Source organism: Drosophila subobscura, chromosome J (assembly GCF_008121235.1).
Source record: "Drosophila subobscura isolate 14011-0131.10 chromosome J, UCBerk_Dsub_1.0, whole genome shotgun sequence".
Classification (NCBI taxonomy): Eukaryota; Metazoa; Arthropoda; class Insecta; order Diptera; family Drosophilidae; genus Drosophila; species Drosophila subobscura.
In genome coordinates, this window is record NC_048532.1 from 1,445,570 (window position 1) to 1,468,073 (window position 22,504).

Here is a 22,504-nt window from a genome sequence, read left to right on the forward strand (position 1 = left end):
AAGTTTTGTAGAATTGTTTGTCCTTACACACTTCTTATATTTACATTGCACATTTATCATAAACAATAAAGAATAATCCCATAATAAAATACCGACATATCTACATACCACACCAACATTCCGCTCGCATATTAAAATTTCGGGATTGCCAAACTTGTACGCATTCCAGGCGTACTTTTTCCAATCCACACCCAAGATAATTTCCCCCACACCAGAAATAAATTAACCCAACAAATATGTCAAAAATCAAAATGTGTGCGCCCGAATTGCTTTCTAAGGTTGGTTACTTTACAGATTCGAAAATTGTTATACCCGGTACTCGGAGAGTAAATGGGGTATATTGTATTTGTGCGAATAACGGTTGTATGTAACGCACAGAAGGAAACGTTTCCGACCCCATAAAGTATATATATTCTTGATCAGCATCAATATCCGCAAAAGGGCGAAAACCTCCTAAAGCTACAGTGACCGGGAATGACCATATCTATCAGATCACCGAATTGGGATCAGATAGGATCATTATTATAGCCAGAATGAAGAAATAAATTTGCAGGGGCCAAACCCACCTCCAGCAGCTTTTGTTGTTTTTTTCACATTCTCTCATTCACATTCAGCTTCTGCAGCGTGCGGCCACTGCCTCTGCCGCGAGTCTGCAGTGTGTTGGTCTAGGGAAGGGGAGCGAGCTAAAGGAGCGTGTTGGTGTGAGAAGTGTTGTAGATGTAGATGACAGATGAAGAAAAAATGTAAAATATTACAAAAAACCGCTAAGGTACAGATGTAGTACTGATGTAGTCCCTCAAGCCAGTTGTTTCTGTGAGGGATGATTGTTTCAAAGGGGGTATCTGTATACTCCCTCGGAACGCAGTAGTCCGTTTTTGTGGGGACGATTTAGTTTCCATTTAGGATGGACGCATGACCGGTGTGATGTGACACCCATTGGTCAGAGTCTCTAAGACGGATTGCTGCCATTTCTGCCTGCTCCTTACCTGCAAGGTCAAGGCTCTGTAGGCATAGTATAGCATTTAGCGCATCCGTTGGTGTTGTGCTCAGAGCTCCGCTGATGCTTAGGGCTGCAGTACGCTGCACCTTGCCTAATTGTTTAGTGATGGTCCCCTTCGATAGGGCAGTCCACCACGCTGCGACTCCGTAGAGCAGTATTGGTCTTACTATTGCTAGGTAGATCCATTGGACTATTCTTGGGTTCATGCCCCATTTTAGCCCAATGGCCTTCTTGCAAGTGTAGAGGGCTATCGTAGCCTTCTTCACTCTGTCTTTGATGCTCAGGTTCCAGCTGAGCTTTTTATCAATTACCAACCCTAAGTAACTGGCACTGTCGCTGAAGGAGAGCCTGCATCCGTTTAGTATTGGGGGGTTGAGGGACGGGATTTTGTATTTGGTTGTAAACAACACAAGTTCCGTTTTAGAGGGATTAACTCCCAGTCCACGCGACTTTGTCCATTCTGACAGTCGCGCGAGCTTCGCGGTCATTAGATCGCAGAGTGTTTGAGGGAATTTTCCCGAGAAGATAATGGCAACGTCGTCCGCGTATGCTACCACCTTGCAGCCCTCCCCTTCCAGGTCACACAGAATCTTATTGACTGCTATGTTCCATAGAAGGGGAGACAGGACACCACCTTGCGGGGTGCCTCTGTTGACATACCTTGACTGAGTGGACGATCCCATTGATGATGTCACTGTCCTGCATGTGAGCAATTGATCTATGAGCATCACCAAGTGACGATCCACTCTCAGGTCAGTCAGGGCCTCTGTGATGGCTCCCGGTACGACGTTGTTAAAAGCTCCCTCAATGTCTAGGAAAGCGATTAAGGAGTATTCTTTGACGTGTAGAGATTTCTCTACCGCCGAGATTACTTCATGGAGTGCCGTTTCCGTGGATTTCCCTTTTAGGTAGGCATGCTGAGCGCCTGACAGCCACTGAGGATTATGGTTGTCCTCAGCTGCAGCCCGACTAGTCTTTCAAAGGTTTTGAGAAGGAAGGACGATAGACTTATTGGTCTGAAGTCTTTTGGGGTTGTGTGTGAGGGTTTCCCTGTTTTGGGGATAAAGACTATTTTAACCGTTAGCCAAGCGCGGGGGATTTTTCCCACTGTCAGTATCTTCCTGAAGATACTTTGCAGCCAGTTGATGGCCATCTCCCCGGCTTTTTGTAGCTGAGCCGGAATGACTTGGTCCGGGCCAGGCGATTTGTAGGATTTAAAGCTGTTTACTGCCCAGCTGATATTCCGTTTTGTGAGGATGTGCCCCATCGAGGTTTCCGGGCCTTCACTTGGGGTGTCTGCCGGATCGATGGTCGTACACCCAGGAAAATGAGTGTCGAGTAGAATGTGTAGGGAGTCCTCACTAGAGTTTGTCCACGTACCATCCGTTCTCTTGAGATATCCCACCGAGGGGGATGTTTTTGACAGGATCTTGCGTAGCCTTGCGGCTTCTTACGTGTCCTCAATTTCGGAGCAAAATTTTTGCCAAGAGGCCCTTTTTGCTCTCCTTGTTTCTTTTTTGTGTAGGGTTAGCTTACTTTTGTAATTTTCCCAGTGCGCTACCTCGCTGCTGCTTTTGGCTCTGTTAAAGAGAGTCCTGCAGTCTTTCCGGAGGGTATCTATATGTTTAGACCACCAGGGGGGTTTCTTTTTCCCTCTTGGTTTGGTTGAAGGGCAAGCTGCCATGAAGGCCTTGTTGCAAGCTTCCGTGAAATTGTCCACAAGACGATTAAGATCGTCTTGTGTGTCCGGGCATTTTGTGGCTAGGGGAGGGGGAGTAATTCCTCCATTTTTGCACTAAACGTATCCCAGTTGGCTTTTCTCGAGTCCTCGAGGATCTCGTCCCGACACAGCGCCTCAAAATCGAGCATCAGCTCCGTCACCGAGGAGTAGCTCTCCAGGGCTACTTCGGGTGTTTCGATCTCCGAGGCAACGTTCTGCTCAACTGGGTTGTTGACAGAACGCGCCTCGGCCGCTGCATCCGACTAATAGACCTTCATGGTCACCGAGCTGAACCCGAAGTTAAGGTCTCCCCTGGCTGCCTCGATCGGGGCTAGCGATTCCTTGTTCAGGATAACCACCGCCTGATTTGTGGGGCCCTTTGATGCCTCCACTTTAACCACCTTCCAATCTGAGGTTGGCAGTGTGGGGTTGCATCTCTGAAACATCGTGAGGATCCGCTCGGGCTCCTTGAAAGTGGCCGGTACCCATATACGGGCCCTTGGTCTACTGGGCACCTCGCTCCAGTCCACAGCGACGAGCTTCGCCCCGGCGTAGACCTCACCGATTTGCGCCACCGCAGCTTTGTATAGCTTTACGGAGCGCTCATCCTCGCAGGCTACCACTTTGATGCTTCCCTGGAAGCATCCCATGTCTTTGCAGACTGGGGGTGGCCCTGGATCCTTCTCGAGAAGCTCGAAGCAGCGGTCGGCCAGTGCCGCTTCCACCCACTTCCATTGGCTTCTGGGTATTTTCCCCTCCGCGCTGCCTTTGTCGAGAACGCCTATCAGCGTCCTCTCCTTGGCAATCTGCGCGAAGGATACATTTGGTTTAACCCTGGATCGCTTCGCGGCAGGTCCGTGCGTCTCTTGAGAGCGCTGCCTCTTCGGTTGTGCGGCCACCTTCTGTGGCTCCACACTGAAGATGGGCAACACCACCGAGGCCCATTCCACTTTCTTCAGCCAGTCTGCTGTTGGACTGACTTCCTGGCTGGCGTTCTGTCGACGGAGTATGTGCCCAGCACTCCTCTTTTCGGCATAGCTATATTTTTTGGTTTGGACGCTGGTTGATGGTAAGCCATCACCCGCCGCTTCACCGGAAGGTTGAGCAGCCGCAATATTGCTTAGCTGCCCTACCATGGTATCAGTTTTGGGTGTTGGCTTTCCACCCATCCCAGGTTTGCGATGGGACCCACCCGGATTCATACCCGCGTCCTTCACCGTGCAGGTCTTTCCTGCGTCTGAGCGGATCGGGCCAGACCCTTGGGCCGTTGCCTTCTCCCGCTTGGGATTTCTCCCTGCAGGCATTTGGGGAGTGCCTCTCTCGTTTTTGTTTTTGTTGTTGTTAATATTTTCGTATTTGTCCATAAAGTTCCCACGAGCTGCAGAGAAGGGGAACGGTCCACCCCGGCAGAGCTCTGCGTTACCCGGGTAAGGCATAATTAGAACAGGGGGCTGCCAAGTCCCTGAGCTCTCCGTTCACGATTGGGCTAGTTTTTATACCGGGCCCCCAGCCAGGCTGACTCTTGACACGGGTCGAGTGACACCTTAGTCCGGCCCGGTGTGAGGTGAGTGTTGGGGCTGGGATGTGGGTAGGTGTTGTAGGGATGGGATTGTGTGAGCTACTTAATGAGAGGCGGCTGCACAAGCGCATCGTCTGTGTTGCTGCGTCGCGAACACCCGCTGGCTGTCCGGGACTGCTTATTTCGGTACTCTCCCTCAGAGCCAACTTAGTTGATGCTCTTTAAGATGCCCGCTTATTCGCAGCTGATCTACCCACTAGGGTAGGCCGTTCGCTATCCGCAACCTGCGACCCGTCCGGTGGCCTCAGCTAGGCCCCTCTGAGCCACCTCAAAGCCCAATAGGATCATCGGATAAGTGGGTGTAAATAAATATAAATAAATAAATAAATATAAATACTACATATAAATAGTTATAAATATGGGGAATAAATATATGTGGGGCTTGGGTTAATTAAATTAAATATTATATTTAATATAATAATATTTTTATGTGGGCATGTATGGTAGGCGTGTTTAATTTAATTTAATTATCTGTTGTTATGTGCTGCTGCTGTTGTGGGCGTATTATTTTTAATTAATTTATTCTTGTTGGCGGCGCTGTTGAGTCGGGCTCGCGCCCGTGCAGGGGTGTGACCAATACCGCAGGCAGGAGGATGGAAATTTGGCCAAATCCAGGAGGCCAGCCTATTTTATATTTTCCTTTATTCAGATGGGGATAACAAAAAAGTCCTCTCGATTATCCAGCCGGGCAGTTTATTTTCTTTTCCCCGATTTGGTCCCGATTTTCTTCTCCACGGTCACACACACAAACGATCTACCGCTGCCGATATTTATTCTTGTCTATGCAGTCCCTCATAATGCATCTGTTCTCTTCTATTGCCCTTGAACCAAGTTCAAGGGCATGGCATGGCATTTTGAGGGTGTGGGTGAGCTGGCTTGTGGATCCCGCAATATATTCGAGCCTCTCTTAAAATTCTCCCCTCTCTCTCTCACCGGCACCGTTGATCGCCTTGCCCCTTCGCACATACATACATATGTAAATTATGTACACAAATAAAACAAAAAAATAATAAGTACGCGGTGGGTCTATGCAGATTTTAGTGCCTTGCTTGGGCATCAAATTTGAGGTCAGTTGTCCAAATCTCGATTTGCCGATGGGAGACGGAGGAAAATGTGCAAGTGTTAATGTGTGTGTACATGTGCAAGGCAGCCGCCTTGCCATCAAACATGTCTCCATGTCCCGTTCCGTCAAAACTTCTTGCTTGTTCACACCGTGACTCTGAATACTCTAATGGGAAATATTTGTATCGCAAAGTCGATTGCCGCAATTCATTATTTGTATACATATTCAGATGTTAATATCCGTTACCCCTTTCACCCTAAATTATATAAAGCATATAAAGGTCACACAAAACAAATTTATTTTGATATTGAGGGGCAAGCTATGTACTTCATAAAGTCTTGAGGGTTTTCATTTTTAGCTCACAAGCAAAAAAAAAAAAAAAAAAATGAAAAGGTTTCAAGCGCTAACAATTAAAGCGCACATGAAGTCGAGAACAGAAACGACGACGAAAACAGCAGTTGAAAAGTTGTATGAAATGAAATAAAATGATTTGTCTGTAAAAGATGGATTTGGTAACAATGTTGATAATACGGCAGCAACGAAGTCGAGAAGCGACGGCGTTTCCATAATATGCATACAATTTTGAATAAAGCAGTATAAAATCTGCATTTAAAACAATTACAGCATTCAAATACAATAACAACTTTTATTGGTGTATTTATTTTTCCAACCCCCAAGGGTCTGGCCACCAACCCCCACCCCTCATTCTGCACATGTTGCGGCAGGTCAGGTTTATACGCCAAGCCCCGAAAACAAAATCAAATCATCAAAACGAATTTTATTTCCATCACAGTTTAGGAAGTCAACGCACCAACACATACATTGCTTGCAGTGTCCGTGTGAATGAAGACAAAACCGGTTTGGAGCGCTACAAAATCATTGGCTACACGAACTTATACAAATGTAGCTTCTAGCTGCGCGCTCTACAAGCACTAATACCCATGTAGCTTGGGCTTCTGCTGCGTGTTCTACACGCACTAATACTTGTAGCCGGGACTCCAGGCAGAGGCCTGGGACTCCAAGGCGCACATTTAGCGGTGACGTTTTGCTTCTTCAAAGCTGGATATCTATTATACTATTTGGTTAGTGTCCAAACGCTGTATTGAATGCATAACCTCCAAGTGATCAGACGGTATGTACATATTTTTTTCCGATTTCTTTAAGCAAACTCCATGCGCGTAGAATTTAAAATATTGTTGAGAAATGCATTAAAAACGAGAAGGGACGTGTGAGACGCTTCTTACGCGTCACAACTTTTATACCCGGCACTCAGTACTACATCTGCAACTTAGCGGTTATTTGTCATTTTTTCTTCATCTGTCATCTACATCAACAACACTACTCACGCCAACACGCTCCTTTAGCTCGCCACCCTCCCCTATAGACACACACTGCAGAGTCGCGCCGGAGTCAGCGGCAGAGGAAGCGGCAGAGGCAGCGGCAGAGGCAGTGACGTGTCAGGGGCCAGGCCATAAACAGCGCGAAGCAGAGTGCGAATGCTGCGGGACGGGGTGGGTTTGGCTACTGCAAATTAATTTCTTCATTGTGGCTATAATAATGATCCAATCGTATCCCAATTTGGTGATCTGATAGATATGGCCATTCCCTACGGAATGGCGTTTTTAGTTTTCTGCTATCTTCAAAATTGTAGATTTGGGAGGTTTTCGCCCTTTTGCGGAGGCGGAAGGGGGCGTGGCTCATTTTTGAAATACACTTGTAACAGTGTGAGCATACAGAAGTCTGGATGCAAAATTTTGTGGCTCTAGCTCTTATAGTCTCTGAGTACTAGGCGCTCATCAGGACGGACAGACGGACAGACGGACAGACAGACAGACAGACAGAGACTCGGCTATTGATGCTGATCAAGAATATATATACTTTATGGGGTCGGAAACGTTTCCTTCTGTGCGTTACATACAACCGTTATGTGCACAAATACAATATACCCTATTTACTCTTCGAGTACCGGGTATAAAAAAATGCAAATTAGTTCAACGCTGCAAATCCATGCGCTTCTAATAGGCATGAAATCCTAGAACATTTGGTAAAAGTGTTTGTGACAAAAAACTTTAAATGGGTCACTGACAAATTGGATGCCATAAAATCATTAAAATTAGGCATTAAGCGGCCAGAATTAAAAAAAATATATAAAATTCAATGAATAAAGGAAGGAGAATTAAATTCCCAGTGGAATTGCAAATATGCCCAGAAAATAAAACGCATAATAAAGGATGGCTTTTGTGATTAGATAATATTCACAAAATGCTAACATATCATCTCTTATTAAAATTAAATGTAGACTGTCCGAATTTTTCTACGTTAAAAAAGAAAAGATAGCTGATGATGGAGGAGTGGTTCCTTCGAAACAGTCTCTCAATGAATTAATTTAAAAATTTGCAGATTATAGTCTAAGACAAAGTCACCGTTAATTATTAACAGCAGCTGATAAAATGGATTTATAATATTGACCTTATTATGCAATCTATCCAGGAAAGATAAATCATAAAATCACCCAATCCTGCGGGGAATTGAATGATAATTAGAGTAAAATTACATTTTAAATGCGGACTCCTAACTAGCTAGTAATATCAAATAGAACATAAAAATCCAGGAAAATAATTTAAGATTCACGGTATATTTACAGTATATTTTGAAAATGCAAGGGTATATTTCGGTATATTCTCGAGCCCCTGACGGTATAACTTATCGATAATTTCGCGGTCACGCTGGCGACGACTTTGTTTTGTGCAAAAACAGCATGTTTAAATAAAAGCGCTGGAAATACCCAAATTTGCAATGACACAAGAGAGCACCGTGCTCGAGGAGCTTAAGAAGCACTTTGGGCACACCAAGTTCAAGTCGGAGCTGCAGGAGAAAGCCATAAGATGTGCCGTGAAAAGTGAGTAGCAGAGAATTCATATGTACAAGGACTGCATCATTAATCCGCCCAAATTTTCTGAATAGAGAAGCAGGATGTGTATGTATCGATGCCCACGGGTTCGGGCAAGTCACTGTGTTTCCAGCTGCCCGGACTCATGTGCGAGAGCCAGCTAACGATTGTTTTTTCGCCCTTATTGGCCCTAATTAAGGATCAGATCGATCACCTGACAAAGCTGAGAGTGCCCGCCGATTCGCTCAACTCCAAGATGACACTCAAGGAGAGGGACAGAGTTATCATGGATCTTCGTGCAGTCAAGACCAACCTCAAGTTCCTCTATATCACACCCGAACAGGCGGCTACAAAGTTCTTTCAGGAGCTGCTGCAAACCCTCCACAAGCACAATAAGCTGGGCTACTTTGCCGTGGACGAGGCGCACTGTGTTAGCCAGTGGGGCCACGACTTCCGACCCGACTACCTCAAGCTGGGGGAGCTGCGGTCCAAGTACCCGGACATCGTCTGGCTGGCCCTCACGGCCACCGCCTCCAGGGAGGTACGCGACGACATCTATAAGCAGCTGCGACTTCACCAGCCCGTGGCCCAATTCAGCACGCCCAGCTTCCGGAAGAATCTCTTCTATGACATTGTCTATAAAAACTCCATCGAGGACGACTTCCAGCACCTGGCCGACTTTGCCCAGCACTGTCTGGGCGACGTCAAGGAGTTTAAAGCCATGGCCAAGCCACAGCGTGGGTGCGGCATCATCTACTGTCGCACCCGAGATCAGGTAGAGCGTGTGGCTGTAGGTGTATCCAAGCAAGGCATCGGCGCCGTGGCTTATCACGCAGGCCTAAAGACCGCTGAGCGTACGTCCGTGCAGGAGGCTTGGATGCGGGGCGACCAGCCCATCATCTGCGCCACCAACAGTTTTGGCATGGGCGTGGACAAGGCCAGTGTTCGTTTCGTGATCCACTGGGATGTACCGCAGAATGTGGCCGCCTACTACCAGGAGTCGGGCCGAGCTGGACGCGATGGCATGCAGTCCTACTGCCGGCTCTACTACGGCCGGGAGGATGTGCGCAGCATTCGATTTCTTCTCCAGAACGACGTGCATCGAGCGCGTGGTCGAGGCGACAAGGAACTGCTCACGGAAAGGGCGCTGAAACAGTTCGAGAAGATCTCGGATTTCTGCGAGAGTACTGGCTGCAGGCACAAACTGTTTGCGGATTTCTTTGGGGATCCTGCGCCGCAATGCAACGGACAGTGCGATGTCTGCAAGCGGCCCAAGAACGCGGAAAAGGCCCTGGAGATGTTCCACCGCCTGTGCATGGATGACGCCTTCAAGTCACACATTTCCCTGCAGGACTGCGCTGATCTATATGAAGGTGAGCCAGCCATTCAATAGCCTTAGCACTATTTATTCGAATCTCTCTCCCTCTTCCTTGATTGTTCAGGTGGTCGAGCGGGTGTTAAGCGTGCAGCCAAGGACTATGCCGCCGGAGAGTCTGGCTCCGATGACGATTCCGGCCAGAGCCACTCGTCGATGGCCAAGCGGGCCAAGAAGGAAGCAGCGGACTTCATACAGCAGCAGTTCAAGCTGCGAAAACAAATCAGCGCTGCCCGCCAGCTGGAACAGGAAAAGTGTGCACAAATTGCCCGCGTGCATCACGCCGAGGCCACGGAGAAGAAGATCTCTGGCCTCCAGCACACCCAAAGAGAAAAGTATCTCACGGCCATCATTGACGCCCTCAAGGCGAATGTGGAGAAGTGCCAGGAGGACGAGGAACAGCAGCCCCGGAGCGCCCTCCGGTACAACGACTATGAGGCCTTAGCTGTCGAGATGGAGTATGAGGTGTTCCGGCAGCAAAAGGTGGCGAACATGTATCGTCATGCCTTGGTCAAGCAGGTCCTAACATTAAATGTCCCTCGAAATCCTTAAAACCTAATGTTATAACCCATAGATTTCCGTCATTAAGCAGCTGACTGGGAAGACCAAACTGATGCCCCTGCTAGCTGACTACGTGCCCAAGCCTCAGACTACCGCGAAAGGAGCCTGGACGGGCGGCAGTGTGGCCTACTTTGAACGAAAACTGAAAGAATTGGAGGAGCAAAAGCCGCTGAGCCTCCAGGAAACACCCAAAGCTCTGAAGGAGAGGAAAGGCTTCAAACAGGAGAACAGTACGCAGACCTCCATTGCCAGCTACTTCAAGAAGGTAAAGGAAGAGGTAAAAGAAGAAACACTCATGGAAGGTGCAGAGGATACACCGCAGGAGCCTTTGGCTGTAAAACAAGAGCCAGGAACGGAGGAAGAAACGGAAAAGAGTTGTGACAACAGTTCAGAAGAAACAATGGCTGAAGAGAGCCCCAAGTATAGGGCCGAACTAAAAGGCATCGTTGGCGATAGAGAGTTTAAACTGACTGCCAATGCCGATGGCACCTTCGCCACCCATCGCAGAAAACGCGTCTCCCATGAGCTGACCAAAGAGAAAAAGCCTCCCAAACCCGCTCCCCCCTCTCTGCCACTGTTTGCTTCAAAGGAGGAAAGGGAACAAGCTCTGACCGCCTTCAAGACGGCTCGCCAAGTTCTCGAAGACAAGCTGGAAAAATTGGAAAGCAAAACAGATATCCTTGGCTTTATTGAAGCCAAAAAAACGGTGGACAACGCCCATATAAAAGAAGTCACTTCTGAGCTACGGAGAGAATGGATGGAGAAACAAAGGCGAAAAGACAAGGTTGCATCTCAAACAGAAATAAAATTGGGACATAATTGCACAAGAGAAAGCAGAGCAATTAATAAAGAGCCAACGGTTGTGGGAAAAGAGTCAAAAGAAGCTACATCCCAACTAGGAGGGCGAAAAGAGATAATCTCCGAGAAAAGAGACCAAGAGGAGTCGAGACACCCAAATAGAAAAGACCAGAAAACGCCAGTTATGCAGCAAAAGAACGATGTAAGCAAGAATGTGGTACACTGGCTAAATCCCTACTATAAGCGAAAAATAGCCAACAAGGAGCTCTTCAAGGCCCTGGCCAAACTGATCACTAGCCGCATCTGCGACGGTAGTCTAGGTGAGACCTTACTCTTTATTCACATTTATTCAAGTACACTCAAGTTTGGCATTTACTTGTGCTTCCCCAGGCGATGGAGATGCTTGCAAATGCTACATCAAGGAGACCTTTCATGGCCTGCAGATGATTAACAACGATCAGGACATTGAGCAATTTTTCAACCAGTACAAATAATTTCCTATTTTGGGAACCAAATTAATGGTTCGCATCGGAAACATTGCCGCGATTCAATCTTGTTAAGAATCATAGTTCAAAACCCGTGTTTTTGTCGTTAATTTGTTTGATAATTTAAAAATTTGTATATAAGCTTGGATGATTTTTTTTGTAATTTCCGATTTAAGAAAGCCATGCGCAGATCTGTATTATCCTGCCTGCAATATCTGTATATACATAATTGCAGAAAATTTAACTACAGTTTCTTGCAACAAATAATCTCTCATAAAAAATGTATTTGTGTTGTTTCTTAAATGCTAACTGGATTAGAGAAATGATTTCGCGTTCGCATTCGCGAAGGATAAAAAAAAAAAACAAAACAAAACGGGCTGCAGGCGATGCTTAAACAATCTTTCAACTTCCTTGGACTTTTTTTTGTACATTTTTCTTTCGATAATGGCAATTCTGATGTTTCTTTTCTTTTTACAGATTTCGTGGGCCTACAATTTGCTGGGGTGCAGGTCAAGTGATGGGGCTTACGACTAAGATGGAGCTATAAATATAGCAGGCGACACAAGGCGCCCTGTCATTCCAAATCGCCATGGACACCGAAGCGAATGGTCAGCAGTATGTCCAGTAGATACACCAGGGAAGTGACCAGAGCAATAGAGGCTGATGCCATAACCAGGTCCAGACGGTGCATGTTCGGGTGCCAATAGTTGCGATCCTTGGTGGTCGACCAGTCCCGGAAGAGTAGAGCCGTAACGGCCACAAACAGACAGAATGCCACCAGGGACCATAACGTTGCAGTGCGCCAGGGTGTCCTAGGAATGGAGATACTTTTAGTACTTGTGAGCTTGACGCAAATCCTCCTTATACACTCACAGATCACCGACCAGAGCCATTATCAGGTAGATCGCCGTATAGATGGTCAGAGCTCCAAAGGTCACATAACAGAGGGCCATTACACGGGGTGTGATGAAGACTCGCAAGTGGGAGTTGGTGGCCGGCTCGTCGATCAGACCAAGGCAGCATATTAACAGGCACTGTGGGAATATTTGGGACGCAGTTAGTATTCAGAAACAAGTAATTTATCATTTTTATAAAGGGGAACAATTATTTAATTAGCCACACGCTGTATGCTTGAGTTTATTGAGATCTTGCCTTCTAGAATGAACTGTATTGAAATTGTGCCAACATATTTCTTGACTGCCATACAAAAAATTGATGCTAATTGTAATACAGATTGTCTAGCTTATATATGTAATATTAATAGCAAATTTGTGACAAACTATAGACTTTGGTATGTTTCACTTACCAACTCTACAACTTTGATGCATATAAGAGTGTATGTGGCCTTTTTGTTGCCACTCGTGGTGGCAAAAGAGTTGTCATCTGCAGGCGACATTTCCACGCGTGATATTTCTTCAGAAAATAAATCAATTAATTAATTAAGCAAGTCAATTATATAAGTTCATATATGAAAGAATTGGACATTTAACATTTGCTCAGTACAGAGGAAAATTTGGAGACAGTGTTCGAAGGGCGGTTATACATACAATGTATGTACATACATATGTAAATACATATGTATACGTTTTTTTGTATATACCTATCGATCGTAAGTAACTCATTTTTCTGTCCGCGTCTTAAACGTAGGCGACCTATGGTGGAAACGATTTCTTCAGTTCGTTAATATTTGAATGTTTTGTTGTCGTGTTTTTATGGCCATGTTTGGGGCCCGTGTCTGGGTTACTTGTTATTGGATTCTGAGTGATGGTCGGTGGAGCGTGCAATACGATAAACGGATTCTAGTGTCGATTGTGAATTTGTGTCAATTGATGGTCGAAGGTCTCCCACATGAAACTCAACCACATCGGAACCCACATTGGTTAAGGGCAGATATAGACATTCAGTTAGATATACTGACGGATTCCATTCCTCAATGATGTCATCTGTTTGGGTGTGTGTGGGATTTGGTTGGGTGGATTTTGATTTTGATCGCCTCTGGGGTGCTCAGCTTCCGTCAAAAGCTTATACATAAATAATTAAAGATAACTCACTACTATGTCGTTCTCTTGTGACACTCAATTTATTATTCCATTACATACCTAATTAATTAATGAATAACAATGGATCCACAATAATGCACTCGATGTTACCTCCATTGAGCCCCTTTCCTATTCAAAAGATTTGATATATGTACATACATATGTATGTATGCATGTATATGTGTATGCACACTCAAATGCACAACTCCGCTAGGGGGATTTATCGAAACATGTTCATAGCCAACTATGGGCTCTCTCCATGGTTCAGCCGACAGTACGTACCCCCATTGATTGAAGCTAATTGCATCACATAAAGAGCAAAACTCAAAAGTCCAAAAAGAGCTAAAGACACGTACACGCAGGGGAATAGGATTGTCGGGGGGGCCGGGATGTGTTGTGCCAGTTAACCCCGCACTGTGTAACCCCATAAACAACAATTAAAGTCAAGAGCAGACAAATTAACTCAAACTAAAACTAACCCCATAAACTCTATCTTGAAAAGGGATATCTGCGGATAGGGAGGCTTTTGAGATACATAATACATACATATTTTAGTGTATAAGCTCTAGAAACAAAAGCACGAAAGTGTTATAGAGAAGGTGGGAAAGATAAAGGAAATGTAGAAGACTTGTATAGGCAATAACACAATCAAAGAGTGTCGAATTAGCCAGCAATTAACGGCAGGGATAGCCAACAAAAGATTATTGGTAAGTAGGTGAATTTTTCTGCTCTAGGGTTTAGTATGGCTAAACACTTATTTAGATATGATGGGGAATATGTGCATAACAGGAGTACCTCTATAGAGTCTATACCAACCAACCAACAACCCGAATTGTTGCCCCCAACGAGACTTTCGTCCGCGACTGGCTCTCAGGCGGTGAAATGCCTGCAGCTAACGGTCTTTCGTGCTCCGCGTTGCTAACGAAGAAAGCCCGAAAAGATGAAGCCAAACAAAACACGCAACAAGCCACGAAGCAGCGGAGGAAAAAATGTAAACAAAACGGGCAAGCTAAACTGGTTTCGAGAGAGAGAGGTTGGGAGAGAAGTGCGAAGAGAGAATTTGGCCAAGAGACAGTAGAGTCATGAAGAGAAATAGCCACACCTGTGTTGCGTTTGCGTGCCTTCTGAGAGAGAACCACTTTTCAGCCAGCAGTGTGAACTTACCTCGTTTCGCTTTCGGGCTCTACAGGGACTTTCTCAAAGTTCTTCGTTCTGCCCTGAGCGAAGCAGCCCTATAACTGGTCTGTCTTTGGGTCAATGACTTCTTCATTCTTCGTTTTGTTTTGGCTCTGTCGATTCTTTGGACTCATGCATGCAGCGAGGAGGCTATAAATGCTAACAGACTTAGACTGAATTTGTTTTGATTAAGACCCATTTCCAGTTCCTGCCCACAGCAGAGACTGGCCAAGAGAACACTATCATCTCCCACTTGAGCGATGGGAAAATGCAACACAACGAAACGTGTTTTTCAGAGCCGCCTTCTCCTCATGCGTGGCCTCCCCCTCACTAGCTTTGATATGCATAACTGGCAAACTGGTTACGGGACAGAGAGAGAGACAGCCTAAAATGCATGTATGTATGTATGTACATATGTATATATGTCTGTATGCAGTAGGCGCCTACTGTACTTGCCAGCTCTGCAGAAGAGACTACGACACGACTCGACTCCCCCTAGCGAAGGAAACTGCGACTTTCTTTGCATTTTTTGCATTTGTTTTTGTTTTTTTGTTGACCTCATTCAGACCCGCACCCAAAGTATACAGAATTGTTTCAAACTCTAGCTACAGCTTTGCAACGTGAGGGATTGGCTTTGGGGTAGTTACTGTTAGGGGTTGCCTAGCAGCCCGAACGGTGGTTGTTGGCGAATTCAATGCCAAAGCTATTGGGTAAGGTTTGTAGGGACTTCCAGGTGATATTGGTTGTGTCTGTGACGTGTCTGCACGTGAAGGTCAGCGTCCAATGGCTCTATTGAGACATCATGAAAGGATTTGGGTTGAATAGGCTACCTAGCGGTGGATGGGGATGGGGAGTTATAATTGAGTGTGAGTGTAGACACCCATCTATTTTACTCAAAGAATTTGAAATATGTATACATACTGACTTAGTTACAATTTAAATATAAAAAGAAATAGTCATCGAGTCATATCGAGAAGAGGCATGAATAAATGGAACACATATTTTCAAATCACAAATTCTACTGCTCAAATAAATGTGAATGCAAACATTTTTGAACAATTCCAAAGAGGCCAACAATTAATCATAATATAAATTAAATGTATATTTACTAGACACAACTATTCGTCAACACTTAAATCTAATAAACATCTCATTCAAAGGGAGGGGCTGAGAAAACTGTGAGTCACAATTAACAGAAAATGTTACCCAGTGTTAGTATTGATGTACATACATATGTATGTATGTACATACGTATGTATGTTTTTTTTAAGTGTTCATATGTACATACATATGTATGTATGTACATACATACATACATATGTATATTGTGCTGAATTAGCATGTCTAACAATAACAGCAGAGAAGATCGTATTCCTGATCTGTACCCATAGTTGTTTACTGTACAATTAGCTCTGGGAGGGGCTTGGGGCCCAGGGATCCAGCATACAGCACATACTCGGAGCAGAGCAGCGATTGTCAGAAATCTTTGGAGGGACTGACACAGAAACACTTCAGTTTATAGCTGCTTTTTTTCTGCTTTATGCTTTTTAGCTCTTCCAATATTAGTTATTGCTGGGCAAATGAAAAACTGGTTTTCTTTTGTGGTTTTGTGGGTTACGTTACTACATTTGGTTATTACATTTTTCAAACTATCGTTGCGGTTGCGAGAAGTGCAGAACTCTGGTTAGCTTTGTGTTATTTCTCACTCTAATTACACAGACACACACAACACACAGATGAAATACAGTATTTTCAAATCGCGCCTAATGTTTTTTCTGATTCAGTCGGAAATAGTTTTCGAACCGACCGCCTGCGTCAACGTCAAGTAACGGATGGATTGTATCTGGTGGGTTGCCGTTGCTTTTATTTTGTTTTGTTTTGGAAGTTTTGGAGTTTATTTTGGAACTAGTTTATACCAAAGTTATCGATACTTATTCTAGTTCATATTCTGTGGAACCACTTGAACACAACTGAGCCGCGCCTAACAGCACAGAAAGTTCATGTTGAAAACGCGTAAAAAGTCGGAAAAAGTATTAAAAGTATTTATTTTCGGTATAGAATTTCAAAGTACTTGGCGGGAAACATTAAGATCTTCAAGAGAAAACGTACTTGATTTAAAGAAATAGAGTTGAGAGGGAAAAGCATACTCCTTTAACAATAATTTTAAAATTGAATTTCATTTATTTGATTTATTATTTATTTATATTTATTTATTATTTATTTATTTATTGTTAATACTAGAGGCACTAGGCGAGTGTTTTCCATGCATTGTTTCGGGCATTTTCTATGTCCTGCCCTTTGTCTTGAAGTACCTGCGCAAAAGCCACACCACACTGCAGGCACACGTATGGCTTTTCAATAAGTTCGCAAGCCTTTGTGTGTTTCACGTTGATGCTTCCGGCCTTACCGCAATGACCGCAGTGTCCTGGGCACTGCTGCGCCTAAATGAATCCTGGCGCATATTCAAATCCCTGTGGGAGTTTGACATATATTTTAGAAAAGACAGAGGAGTCGAAACCGGAGTTCGCCGAGAAAGAAGATGGCATAGATGACGAGTGTTGGTTGGTCTCTTCCTTGCTGGTGTTGCTTGTGTTGCCCGTCCTCAAGCGTGACTGTAGGCGGCCTTTGGCAACAATTTTCGGACACACATACTTCCTCCCGCCTTACTTTGCTGCCTAGATTTTCAAGTCTATAAAAGTGCCACCTTACCCATGAGAACGTTTTCCAAAATTTCAAGATATTCTGGCGGACTGCTGGGCTCTTATGGAGACGCTGCGACTATTGGTTGGCAAAACCGCCATCGGCGACAACGGCAATCAAGTTGGGATCCACGTTACAGATCTCCAGCATATCTAGCACCTTCTTCAGGGCGGCGAGGATCGGATCTCCATGCCTCCTAACTCCTGGAGTCTCCGCGATGCCACAGTCAGATGAACGGTACGGTAGTGGGTGCCATCAATATGGCATAAAGCTATCGCCAACGCCTTCCACTTGCTGTGCTGATCCTCTCTGCCAGTGGAGGAGAAGTGGTACTCGTCCATGACCAAGAAAAAGGGCTGCCTGTAGTCCTCAAAGGCCGGGCCCCAAATCGGTTGATTTTGCCTCGCGCTAATTGCTGTTTTTGCGACGCCCGCTTAACATGCTATCAAGTCCGGTTGATGTCCCTTTCTCGTCCTCGGAAAATGTCCAGATCAAGGAAGATAGTCCGCAGTGTCCTTAGATCCATGTTGCTATTCGAAAACTGAATACTGAATACTATTCTGGTGTACTACTAATACAAGAAAATGTAGGTCGTAATAAAGTAGTTTGTGGTCGACGTTTTTTAGTAAATTTAGGGATTTTATAAAAATTCCATAAAAATTCATGTGTGACAAACCCGCTACCTACCCGTCGATGGCCGGGCCAGGTGGACAGTGGCAAGTTCAACAACCTGTAATACAAAAGTACTTCGAAAGATTTATCAACTCCCTGCCCAGCACATTGCCTTGAAGATCTTAAGATTTACTTCCTATTACATTCCATCCCGCCAAGTACTTTGAAATTCTATACCGAAAATAAATACTCTTAATACTTTTTCCGACTTTTTACGCGTTTTCACCTTTCTGCTGTTACTTAACAGTGACAAGCTCTGTTAAATTTTAAACTACATAACATTGATGTTACAAATATATAACAGAGCTGTTAGCCACCCAAATGTAAGCTCTGTTAGTACGAAAATTACTTCTTGCCACTTTGAAATATAAAATTTAAAATTAAACAATTTAATTGAAATTTTTAGTACGCAGCCTCATCAGAGAGGTTTTAATTATGTGTTTTTAACATGGATACAATTAAATGGTCCCTTTATTTTTTGAGTAATCTCAAGTCGTTATACATATGTACATTTGAAACGATAACACTACTCGACAAAATCCAATCTTTTTTTTCCGCTTCGAACCAAACCGACTTTTTCTGATAGACTGAGGGCTTAAAACTTTTTTAAATAATTTTTTTTTAATTATGGTTTTTTTTCTATGGCAGAACTTTTTTTAAAATAATTTTTAAGGTCTGGTATTTTTTTGTAACGGTTTCTAAGAGCTTCTTTTTTCACATAACTTAAGTATCTTACAAATGGTTGGAATGAACTTAGCCATTTTATAAAGCTGATGAAAACATCTATAAAATGCACCCAAGCACTTTGTGGTTTTAGCCTATCCTTTGAAAAATATTAAGCTTTGAAATGCAAAAATGATGATGTAATTCTTACGAAATGTTGACTTCAAAAACTCGTGAAAAGTCGAAAAAAAATCATGTGTCCACTTTTTTTTATGAACAGGTGCATTAATTGGGCTTCGACGAATGAGGTAAAAGAGTGACTCCTCTTGGCAGCATAAGACCACTAAGCAAACAACACATAGAGACCGCAAATTGAGAAAAAACTGGCTGCCTAATCAGTATAGTGGATTGGCTCCCATTGGCTTCGGCTCTTGGTGAGAGAGCCTTCGGCTGAGAGAATTTGGCGTTGGCTCTCTTGAACCCAAAGCGACTCTCGCAAAAACAAAGTTTTGTTTCGTCTTCAAGTCTGCTTCGCAATTTCATGTGTGCGGTGACACATACATATGTACATACATACATGATGGCAATGCGTGTATCCATTCTCGACTTCAATTTTTAGCGTTTGAGACGTCTGGCATTTTTCTGTTTTTCTGAGATCACATACCCTTTTTTTCAAACTTGCGACTTTATGAAGCAGCTTGCCCCAAATAAAAATAAATTGATTTTGTGTATCCCCTCTATGCTCATATATTTCTTAAATACATTTAGGACGAAAGGGATAAACGGTTATAAACATCTAAATATGTATACATATAACAACAATTGACTTGGCGTTGCAAATATTTTCCATTAGAGTATTCCGCGTACACTGTGTGAATAAACATAGAGAGACACAGCTACGATTTTACATGGAACTTCGATTTCAAAACTAAAATTCCAGTCAAGGGGTGTCCATTACAGTCTTCCGATATGAATACTATTGCAAAATAATAGTTCCATTTAAAATCGTAACTTGAAAAACATACAGACACTCCAAATATAATTATTTAGTTGTGGGAGTGGCCAAGGGACGAATGGTACAAAATTCACCCTTGCATCGGTGCAACGTTAGTCCAGTTTAAACATATTCTAAAATTTTCAATAATATTATTTGTTTAAAATATAACCGCGATGCAGAACTGTTAAACTTGGCTTCCTTCACATTTGGCTTTACCATATATCTTCTGGGCTATCAAATGTCTTCAAATTTTCAAAACACATAGTTAAATAAGTCACCAAGATCTTGAGACCGTTGAAGTGAGAATCTTGAACTCGTGCTACAGTTTTGCTTGTCAGTGTAAGTATCTGTCGAATCGCATACAGAGTGTTTTGTTTACCAATGTTTGTCGAATGTTGTGAAAGTAACCTCTGGCGTTCCTCAGGGAAGTAATTTAGGTCCGCTCCTATTCAATCTGTTTGTGAACGACATACCCCAAGTTATTTTGCACTCAGTTACTTTAATGTATGCTGATGACGTTAAAATTTGTTTTTCCTTTTCCGACTGGTACTTGCATACTCGCCTACAACTTGACCTTGATGAATTAAGCATTTGGTGTTCAAATAACCTACTTTTCTTGAACCATTCTAAGTGCAAACTGATGACTTTTCACGGCCGTGCACCACATTTTGTCTCCTATTCTCTAGGACACCATGTTCTGGATCGAATCTCTACATCAAATGACTTAGGAGTCCTTTCGATCACAAGCTATGTTTTAATAGCCATATTGCTTCAATGGTTAACAAAGCTAGGGGAGTCCTAGCGTTTATTATGGGTTTCACTGTTATTGGCATAACCGTAACTTTTTGTTGGGTAAAATATTTGAATGCGACTTAAAATTTCTGATTCCTGAATATCAAGATAGAATACAACTGGGTTTAGAAGATTTTTACGGAGTACCATACATTTTTTGCGCGCTTTCAAAGTCGGCTGATTTTGAGATGCTTTGACTTGTGAAAAATTGCGGGAAATATTAAGCAACTTGCAGCTTTAATTGTAGGTCGATTTCAAACTTTAAATAAAAGTAAGAATATGGAAATTATAGGTTGATGTATTCCAATTCATTGCTAATACATGTTTTTTGATAATTGTGTGTAATTTTTTAATTGTCCAATGTTTTGTTCGTGTGTATTTTTAGCTTCGTACTAACAATTGCACGTGTTTTCTATGGAATATTACTTTTGCACAGCACACCACTGCACAGAAGTTCAAGTTACTTGTTATTAACCAAATATTATAGAATCACTTGGTGTTAATGCTTTTTGCCCGTTTTGGCCCCTTTTCAAACAATTTTTAATTTTGGAGATGCTTATGAGTTCACTCATGCAGCCGCTGCTGGAGGTCTGGACCAACAACAATCGTGAAGCAGACGCAATAAAATGTTGTACTCTAAAAAGTATTGACGAAAACTGACTAACTAAAGATGAAACTATTTAAATTGAAACGAAAATTATCAAATTTTTTGCTTAAGTAAACAAGTACTAAGCGAAATTCAATTGTACGTGGGAGCGATTCCAATCAAATTACTTTTAACCAAACAATCATTCAATCAGTCAATCAAATATATTTTTTAAAAGTTCTAAAATGTTTTAAAGTATCTTTTATCATAATTAATCTGGGGCGCATAATTTAATTATAATGGGTTATAAGTAAATGGGTTCCAGTTTGTATGGGGGCGGGAGGTAGGCGGGGTCCAAATGACTACATTTTTTTCCGAAATTCTACTTTAGTCTAACGAACATTCATGCCAATTTGTAGAGCTCTAAAAAACGGTCTTTTTACCCATAGTGCGTTGATCAAAAGAGTTTGACGATCCGTATATAACTAAAACGCTGTATGTCTCGTTGGTACGCCCGATATTGGGTTGTTGTTCTTGTGTGTGGAGTCCTCAAAACAGAAAGCATGAAATTCTTGTTGAATCCGTTCAAAAACAATTTTTAGTATTCGGCCTTCGAACTCTGAACTGGGACTCTGACAGACTCTTACCACCATACCGATTTAGGCTAAAACTAGTGGCCTCTTTACACCATCGCAGAATTTGCAATGGGGTGGTATTCATGTACAAGCTCATTCTCGGGATTGTGGACTTCCAAACTCTTTTGGAACCTGTAAAATCGATCTGTATTTTACAAGTTCCTCCAGACCAACCCGTACTTTCCGCCCCATCCGGGTACCCATATGCAGGTCTAATTACGCCCCGCATGAATCTTTCCGGGTTTTATGCAATAATTATAATACTTTAACCATATAACCCCCAGAAAATCCCTTGAAAAAATTTTATTTAACATTCCCAACATTCCCCTTAGCTTAACAATTTTGTAAATTTATCTTTCCTTCCTCTTCTGCACTTCCTTCTGCCATAATAAATAAATAGATACTATATGGAATATATTTTCTATGGTCATATATTAATATATTTTATTTTTTATTTGGTTTTTTAATTTTTCTAAGGACGAGAGCTTTCATGCTCTGCAACATTTGCATCAAAAACTAAGGTGTCGACAACAGGAAAATACGTCACTAAAATTCCAGTGGCGCCAGGTAAATTGCACCGGCGATTTCATCCCCGTGATGGAAATTCTCCAAGGAAATCCTCTCCTGTGTCTAAACGGTCAGGGAAATCCTCTCCTGCCAGAAGCTCTCGCATGCACTATTAGGGATCCTCTCAACAGGTGCGAAAAAGGTGGGTGCTTTGAAAAGTTCGTCCTTTTTTACCTACATGCCATACCTTGATTTCACATGCCAAA

General features: G+C 43.3%; 2 protein-coding genes across 3 annotated transcripts; one reads left to right on the forward strand and one right to left on the reverse strand.

Moving 5' to 3' along the window:
• The first annotated feature begins 8,073 nt into the window (after positions 1 to 8,073).
• Positions 8,074 to 11,678, forward strand: LOC117893505 (ATP-dependent DNA helicase Q5). The gene is made up of 5 exons (XM_034800143.1): positions 8,074 to 8,261; positions 8,327 to 9,625; positions 9,695 to 10,146; positions 10,202 to 11,306; positions 11,377 to 11,678. The coding sequence occupies exons 1-5, from the start codon at positions 8,159 to 8,161 to the stop codon at positions 11,478 to 11,480; spliced, it is 3,063 nt and encodes a 1,020-aa protein (XP_034656034.1). The 5' UTR covers positions 8,074 to 8,158; the 3' UTR covers positions 11,481 to 11,678.
• Positions 11,679 to 11,740: 62 nt separating this feature from the next.
• LOC117893507 lies at positions 11,741 to 16,520 on the reverse strand. Of its 2 annotated transcripts, none has more exons than XM_034800145.1 (4): positions 16,326 to 16,520; positions 12,778 to 12,884; positions 12,345 to 12,505; positions 11,741 to 12,283 (listed from the first exon to the last, which is right to left on the reverse strand). In XM_034800145.1, the coding sequence occupies exons 2-4, from the start codon at positions 12,865 to 12,867 to the stop codon at positions 12,046 to 12,048; spliced, it is 489 nt and encodes a 162-aa protein (XP_034656036.1). In that variant the 5' UTR covers positions 12,868 to 12,884; positions 16,326 to 16,520; the 3' UTR covers positions 11,741 to 12,045. The 2 variants fall into 2 exon arrangements, with proteins under 2 accessions (XP_034656036.1, XP_034656035.1); XM_034800144.1 differs by lacking the exon at positions 16,326 to 16,520 and adding an exon at positions 13,072 to 13,123.
• Between the last annotated feature and the right edge of the window lie 5,984 nt (positions 16,521 to 22,504).